This window comes from Alosa alosa, chromosome 11 (assembly GCF_017589495.1).
Source record: "Alosa alosa isolate M-15738 ecotype Scorff River chromosome 11, AALO_Geno_1.1, whole genome shotgun sequence".
NCBI classification, from domain to species: Eukaryota; Metazoa; Chordata; class Actinopteri; order Clupeiformes; family Clupeidae; genus Alosa; species Alosa alosa.
The window spans coordinates 33,696,241-33,704,889 of record NC_063199.1 but is presented as its reverse complement, the minus strand read 5'-3'; the positions used below and the strand labels follow the sequence as shown (position 1 = coordinate 33,704,889).

The window sequence follows — 8,649 nt, the reverse complement described above, 5'->3', positions numbered from 1 at the left end:
TTCACACACACCGTCGTTCTTGCAGGGATTTGGTTTGCAGGGTCCTAGAGAGGCATGGACAAGACAAGCCCACACAGAACACTTGAACCAAAGCCAATGAACATTCAAACATTAGCTAGAATGAAGGGCAAAAAAAACATCACAAGCTACAGGACTCACACCCACCACTGAACTCACACTCATGTACACAATGTATTGACAAGTAGCGCTATAGCAACCGTATAGCAACCAGTGCTATAGCAACCACTTTCACAACAATTCACAAGAACTTTAAAAGCCTTCCAAACGTCAAACTATTAAGAGGAAGCGGACTCTCATTCCATGTTCAACCACAAAATCTCAACCACATAACCTTTGCTTTTGTTTCACTGTTTGTTTCATTTCTTATGTTTTTTGTCTTTACTTGCTGTTCAGAATAGAACCTAATATAATAATGATCTCATTTGCAGGGGAAGAAATGTGCTGTGTGGTTACCCGTCTCTGTTTCGTTGCAGGTCTCGCCGGTGAACCCATCTGGGCAGATACAGATGAAAGGGTTTTCCCCCACTCCAGTCACGCAAGTTCCTCCACTGTGGCAGATGTTCACTTCACAGTAGTCACCTGAAACGGCAGATGGGGGACGAGACCGGGAGTGAGGCAGACGGAGAGACAGACAGACAGACAGACATGTTTGGCTTCTATTCACTGAGTGACACATGAAGATACAGGCTTGTTCATTTGCCTTTGTTTAATGTTTGCTTTCAGTGAAGATAAATCTTTCAGGAAATGTTTTGGCCTGATATAGGCAAACAACAGCAAAAGAAGAGGATTCATTTTACTGGGTATTCATCATCACACAGGGAGATGAAAGGGCCAATAGACAAGACAGAGTCTCTGTGTCTGTGGACTGCTGTGTCTGATGGACTGCTGTGGCTGTGGACGGTCATGTGGCTGCTGTGTCTGTGGACTGCTGTGACTGATGTGTCTGTGGACTGCTGTGACTGTGGACTGATGTGTCTGTGGACTGATGTGTATGTGGACTGACTGTGGACTGATGTGTCTGTGGACTGATGTGTATGTGGACTGATGTGTATGTGGACTGTGACTGATGGACTGATGTGTCTGTGGATTGATGTGGCTGTGGACTGATGTGTCTGTGGACTGCTGTGTCTGTGGACTGCTGTGACTGTGGACTGATGTGTATGTGGACTGCTGTGTCTGTGGACTGATGTGACTGTGGACTGATGTGACTGATGTGTCTGTGGACTGCTGTGGACTGATGTGTCTGTGGACTGCTGTGACTGTGGACTGATGTGACTGATGTGTCTGTATGTGGACTGATGTGTATGTGGACTGCTGTGACTGATGTGTCTGTGGACTGATGTGTATGTGGACTGCTGTGGACTGATGTGACTGATGTGTCTGTGGATTGATGTGGCTGTGGACTGATGTGGCTGCTGTGTCTGTGGACTGCTGTGACTGATGTGTCTGTGGACTGCTGTGACTGTGGACTGATGTGTATGTGGACTGTCTGTGGACTGATGTGTCTGTGGACTGATGTGTATGTGGACTGATGTGACTGATGTGTCTGTGTCTGATGTGTCTGTGGATTGGACTGATGTGTCTGTGGACTGATGTGACTGATGTGTCTGTGGACTGCTGTGGACTGATGTGGACTGATGTGTATGTGGACTGATGTGTATGTGGATTGATGTGTCTGTGGACTGATGTGTCTGTGGACTGACTGTGGACTGATGTGTCTGTGGACTGATGTGTCTGTGGACTGATGTGACTGATCTGTCTGTGGACTGCTGTGACTGTGGACTGATGTGTATGTGGCTGTGTCTGTGGACTGTGGACTGTGGACTGACTGTGGTCTGTGGACTGTGACTGTGACTGTGGACTGATGTGGCTGTGGACTGATGTGGCTGCTGTGTCTGTGGACTGCTGTGTCTGTGGACTGATGTGGCTGTGACTGCTGTGTCTGTGGACTGATGTGGCTGTGGCTGTGGACCGATGTGGCCGGTCATGTGTGGCTGCTGGAGCACGACATGCTGACACAGCCAACACATCCGCGCTGGAGGCTTCCATAGTGACCACACAAGCGAGCTTCCACATGACTCAACTAATCACCGTGGAAACATGCTAGCGCCACATCAACGCCATCACAATGCCCTTCTGCCCCATACGGTGTCAGTGGGGTTGTTGTAGAAAGAGATGGAAGAGGTGGATGTGAAAGAGGTAGAAAAACAAAACAAATGCCACAGTTCATTTGAAATAAATCTAAAGCAATCTCTAAATGGAAAAAGCCACAATCGTGGGCGGCACTAAAATCAATGTTATTCGTCCCCACCCTCTGCACTGCCTACTACAAGGGGAGCCGCCTTCCAGATTTGGCCATCTTGTTCAGGAGTAAATCCCAGTGCACATCATGTGGCTATGAGGAGCGGTGGCGCCAGAGACACCTCTCCCTCACTGGAAGTGTGTGGGCGCGTGGTTCTCACCCCTTTAACTATCTGGTAGGGTAAGTACAGGCCCAGCCAATTTGCTGCATCTATAATTCTGCAGATGTCTGGTTCCATTTCCCCGCAAGCGCCACACTGAAAGTGACACTTCTGGCTCTCAAGAAGCTCCGCAAGTGACACATGAGGCTTCGCCACTTCCTCTGCATTCCTCGTCCTGTGAGCTGCCCAAAGCACACAAACAGATTCATCCGGAAAACGCGGGTACAAACAGTTCCGGACTCCCGGGCCGGGACGTGTCTTGGAACTCGAGTGAGGCCAGGGCTCGATCACGTGTGTGCGCGCTCTAGCTCTGGGAGTGTGATCGCCGAGCCTCTGGCCTCGCTCTCGCTCTGGGCTCAGCCTCCCTAGGGAGGGTGACTCAGGCCTGGCCCGCGCAGAAGCATCCTTATCCAAGCTCCGCATTTGTTTATCTTCGCCAGAGGAATGCATCCTCCGTCTCGTAGCTGGAGCGCCAGCGCTGCCAGAGAGCGAGCGAGACCCTAAACTCCCACACTGGAGCGTGGAGCGTGGAGAGCGGAGAGCGGAGAGCGGACTCAGCTCATCCAACGCAGCTGCTGCAGCTGTTCCAGCCGCACTGTGCAGGGCCTGGTAGGGCCTTTGTGGCCCCTGTGCTCACTGTACTTGCTTTGTTTGGATGACCTTCACCATCTGCCAGAGACATCTGCTGAGACGGGAGTCGCTGTGAAACCGGAGGGAAGTGGACGAGAGAGACGCGCGGGGGACACTCCCACTGTGAAAGTGCACAGATTAGCACTGAGGTCTCCGCAGAGGAAGCGAAAGTTATGGTTGGACACTCCTGACGCTTTTGGGTGTCAGTGATAGGAGGAAACATAACATCATAGTCAAACACCAACATGTCCAACCCTGTTACCCTTGCTCTCATGATGGTGTTCATTTCTCGTCTAACAAAGCTGCTTCAACGCTATGTAACAGATCAATATGTGCCTGACTCCACTGGGCTGCACTTCCGAGTACAGCTCCCTGTGGTATATGGTATGCAGCTCTGTCTAAAATGCAGTATGGCAAAAATGGGGGAAAAAGGTACCCATGAGACCTTATTTGCATGAGACTATGGATGTTGGGTCAAAGGTCATCCTGAGAGAGCCTTCATCTGTATAGACCTCAAACAGGCCTGACCTCGTGTGCCTGTAAAGGAGAGCGGCTTGATTACGACACGTGAGGTGGAGGAGGGGGAAAGGGGCCAACTCATCAACAGAGAGGCCGGTTTGATCAAATGAAACATTTGATCTGGGTGTCAGCAGCTGAATAAGGCTTTTGATCAGCAAAAAGCGCTCGGGCAAGCGTGCAGGCAGACAACCCTGAGAGGCCCGCTGCGACCACTCCAGCACTCGCATACACCACTTTTCATCTGTGGGAGAGCTGCAGGGGGAGAAAAAGATATTTTCACTTCTATTTCGGTGTATAAGCACAGATGGTTAGGCAGCAACTTGCTGTGTACACCCAAAAAAATGCTGTTTTTTTTTGTTTGCATTTTTTGAGTGACAATGAAGTGTGAGAATTTGAGAAGAAATGGAATTCAAGCTCTGTAATTTTTTTTGCGCTTGAATAGCGATCTGGACACTAATCCAAGTACCGGTACATGAGGCCATGGATGGATTTTCAGGGGCATAAGTTCTCTGAGTCAGTCAGACTAATGTTACTGAAACAGGCAAACACAGATTTGAGAACGGAAAATGGCTAAAGTAAACAGCGTCTGACACTATTATAAATGGGCCATCCCAATGCTATGACTAATACCTCGGCGGATTTTCTGTTGTCCCAAAGTCCACATATGGTTTCCCTGTGCTGTTAGGTCATATGAGTCACCAGCCACACTGAACCAGCACGGACAAAACAGACTTAAGCTGCGGGGTCAGGTCAGAAAGCTCCACATGCCGTGCTGAACGAAGAGCAGGGCTCGGAGCTGGACCAGTCCACATGGATGTCCAGCCGGAGATTTTTGGTCTATGAGTCACCCAAGGCACAGAGGTCGTGCATTCAGTAATTAGCTGTCGAGAGGACAAGGCAAGCGCTGCGCTACGCAGGACTAACACTGTGGCTGGTTGTATCTGCAGCAGGTGGGCACTACAATAACCACAGCCTTGCCATAAGGAGAAACCGAACTCACAGCCTTGTGGGAACATCCAAGCTCCCAACTAGTGCTCTTACACGGGCTTCACCCAATTTATGAAAATGTTAATCAATCACATCACCTGGTTCCCTCTGTGTCATCCCCCGTTTGGAGACGCAGGTGGTTATGTTACACTTCCGCATTCTGCAGAAGAGCATTTCAGTAAAAAAATTCCCATTCTTTCACCTATGCGGGAAATGCTTTCAACTTTAATTACGTTTTTAATTGACAACTACATTAAAATCGTAGGGTTCACATAGGCCTCATGCCAAAAAAGTAATTAATAAAGCATTGTCAGAGCTTATTATGAAGCTTAATAATGCTAATTTGTCCATAATGTAGCCTACTACGTGAATCTTTTTTGTAGTAATTACATATGATTTATGAAGATTTTATTGTTAGAATGAAATGGTCTCACAAATGCATATTGAAAATAAATATAAAGTTTAAAGAAGAAGAAAAAGAGTGGATGAAGAGAGATCCCCAAATCCCCACCCTTTCCCCCTAAGAGAAGGATTATTTTGCCTTTTGACAACAAACAAATGCTCAAAGGTTGTCTAAGCACAGTTCGGTAACGTCACTTCTGTTTTAAACAAAACTGAGAGCTAGCTCACCTCTGCCTCCCGTGCAACTGAAACTGTCATGACCGCGCATCTCGTTGGTGAGTGGCTGGAACAGTTTGTTATGTTTCATGGTCCAGGCTGGACCAGGCTGTTTTTGCTGCAGTTTTCAGAGGCTGGGCTGTCCACAGGGACCGCGTTTTTTTTACAGCGTATTCAGGGGACAGGCAGCTAGCGGATCCTGAGGAGAGGTTTGCGGTGACAAAAGATATTCTAGCTTTCTAGCTATTTCCTCTCTTGACTAGGCAACATCCTATAGAGCAATGAACGCACATACATGACTGGACTAATCAGGATTACTTGTCTATAAAAGACACTTTAGGGGTGTTGGCTGTGCAAAGGAAGAGTTGTAAATAGGCTGCCATGTCTGCAATAAGCTTTACAGGACAAAGGTGCATTGGCTTTTGACACATCTCAGCTGTGTGTGCATGTGAGAGAGCAAGGATATCTCTGTCTGTGCATCTACATCCCTGTGTGTGTGTGTGTGTGTGTGTGTGTGTGTGTGTGAGAGAATGTGTGTGTATGTTTGTGAGAGAGAGAGAGAGAGTCCGTCGGTCCGTCCCAAAGCTTATACCTTTGCTTCGTTGCACATCCATTTCCACACCACTTAGCATTCCAACGTGCTAAGGGCATATAGCCATGTGGGACTCCATGTTCCAGAGCTCAGTGAGCAACCTCACAGCATCACAGCCCCTCTGGTCCAACCACTAGGAGGACACTCAGGGTTGGTGACCTGTAGAGTGGACCGGACCGGACCCCCCAATGCTACTTCTCCTGAGAATAACCTGCACTTTCCAGCACACCGTGCAGACAGGAAATTCATGGAGGCTTGCACGGAACAGGAACACGGAACATGGAGGCTTGCACGGAACAGAGTGTACGCCACTGCAGCTGCAGGTGAGATTTCAGTAATCTTAAAAAGACTTTTCCAGAGAGGCACAACCATCTGCTTGGGAAAAAAATAAACAACCAACACGTCTAAAAATACACCTGCAAGTAGCCAGACTTATGCTGGGCTATTCTCTGAGGTTGCCCCCATGTTCCAGCGAGCAGGTTACTCTCAGAGGAAATATACATCATGCCCATGGAACTAACTCTCAACAAACAAACTCCCTCACAGCATTGCTAGGCTAGGTATAGGCTACATCAGCTGTGCTGTTTGCCCTCATAAAATAAACATGAATGTCTGTCTTTACCACAACAAAGATTTTTTTTTTGAGCAGTGGGAAATATCTTAAGGTGTCAGATCATGGGAATGGCTGTTAAAAAATTCATCACAGCAGATTGGAAAGTGGGACAAGACAGAGAAAATGACAGAACGGCTCAAATGAGAGCTTCCAGACTGGGGAGGCACAGAATGAAACATTGATTAGGCACGATCCAACATTAGTCTGGAAGAAACCCACACTGTAACTGGCACTGCAAGTGAAGTAGCAGGACAAATGGAACTCTCCCTGAGGAAGGGGCTCCACTGCCAGATGGCAAAAGCTATAGCCTAGGCGTTTTCTCAATGGTTGAGGGAGACAGACACACACACACACACACACACACACACACACACACAGACACAAAAAGGAGTTGGTGGCAGTTTGCCTTTCTAAATTTAGCAGAAAGCAGCTCAGCTGACCTGAGACAAAGAGATCGAAAAGGGAGTCACACTTTCCTCACCTCAAGTGTGAACAGAATGAATAATTTAAATTGTGCCTTAGAGAAAACCTGTTTTTTTTCCACCAACTACAACTCGTAAGGAGTCAAGCATGGCATGAAACGGATGTGGCCTTTTGCAGCCAGCATTTGCCTACAGATGTAAATCACCCCTCGGCTCAATGGTGTTTTGGGGTGGAAGGGCACAGTAAGTACAGGCAGGTCCCACGGGACTGGTCATTAGTGGCAGGAAGTGCCCAGAGCTTTGTCAGATTTCAGAGCATGTTTTGGTGGCCACATTCAGGGCGGTGAGTCACGCTTTTTGGTTGGTCACTGAGCCACACCTACAGACTGAAGCCAGGCCTATGGCCTGAGGCACACTGCCACAACAGGGGCAGGCATACAACCATTTGTTTGTGTGTGTGTGTGTGTGTAACTCAGTCATTTGGAAAATTACAAAAAAACAAAAACAGTCCAGAAAAACATTCCTGTAGATGAGCACGTAGGCATAGTGATGTAGTTACGATCAAGTTGTACAACTATAGCCCACTACTGTGTTCAAAGAGCGATCAGAACTGTCCAAAATTCAAAACATTCAAACTTGAAAGAGTCTTGAAACATGGCCTTATTAAGCATAGATGTGTGCCAGTACAAAGCTTGAGGTCAAATGGCTCTACGCAAGCACTGACTCTGCAACAATGGCTTTCTACAAACCTATAGCATAACGGAACAAAACATGAAACCAGGGCATGTGTCCTATGTGAAATTCTTCTCCACGTCTAAAGCAATGAGCCAGAAGGATGTGGTCTGAATGTGCACATACATAATAGACTCTGCATTATTATGGAAGCCTTTTAAGCAAGGACTTGCTATACATGAGATCAACAGAGCCCTGAGGGAAGACCCATTTTTATTTGCCAATGTGCACAAACACAGATTGACAGTGCCACATGCATAGGCAATGAGAGCAAGTTCAAATATTAGAACATAAAATAACATGCTTTAAATAACAACTAACGCTTTAAAAAAAAAAAATAACAAATACCAAATAAAACCAGCAATACAGTGTGGTATTTAAGGTAGGCTACAGTAGCCTAGTCACCATATTCAGCTACCGGCAAGAAGGAGGAAATGAAATGTTTAACGCCAAGAAATCCATCGTTACTGAGCAGCCTAGATTTTGCATTGTGCTGTTTTCACAAATTAACACAACTGCAAGGAATTACAAATGAATTATATCGGAGCTAACTAATTTCACTGGTTGCAGAGAAGTGAGGAAAACAACAGACTGAGTGACGGTAAATGATTTGTGCTGGAGCCTTCCTTGTCACCTACTCACAACAAGTAAACAACCAACGGACACCACCATTCCCCGAGAAAGCGTGGAAATCTCTTTACAGTCTCACTGGTAGCAATGAAGTCTAGGCTAAATTAAACTTACCGTTCACAGCAGATATGGCACTCAACACAAAACAGAGGGTAAAAAGCGGCAAACAAAGTGAGATGCGATTTTGGCGCTTCATAATGGCTTTAGATACTTCTTTGTATCTAACTTGCGAATGTTCAACTCGACTCCGACGACAAAGGCTCTGAACTGTTGGAGCGACTGAAGTCCGTGTAGAGGACTGGGAGGCGTTAGTGCGGCAGCACGTGTATGTGTGCTTTCATCCAATTACAGCCTGCATTATAATTATAGGCCCTCCCCCAGGGACTGATTAAGCTAACAGTTAAATGTAGCGTCGCAGCAGAG

General features: G+C 47.1%; 1 protein-coding gene across 2 annotated transcripts in view; it reads right to left on the bottom strand.

Annotated features, from left to right (window-relative positions):
* The window catches only part of mfge8b (milk fat globule EGF and factor V/VIII domain containing b), a 27,760-nt gene extending 19,236 nt beyond the window's left edge, over positions 1-8,524 (bottom strand). For both annotated transcript variants that reach the window (XM_048257744.1, XM_048257745.1), the window contains exons 1-3: positions 8,341-8,524; positions 475-600; positions 1-44 (exon numbers count right to left, since the gene is read on the bottom strand). The exon at positions 1-44 is cut by the window's left edge and continues 88 nt beyond it. In XM_048257744.1, coding sequence (XP_048113701.1) covers positions 1-44; positions 475-600; positions 8,341-8,422 — 252 coding nt within the window. In that variant the 5' untranslated portion in view covers positions 8,423-8,524. The remainder of the gene's footprint in view (positions 45-474; positions 601-8,340) is intronic.
* Between the last annotated feature and the right edge of the window lie 125 nt (positions 8,525-8,649).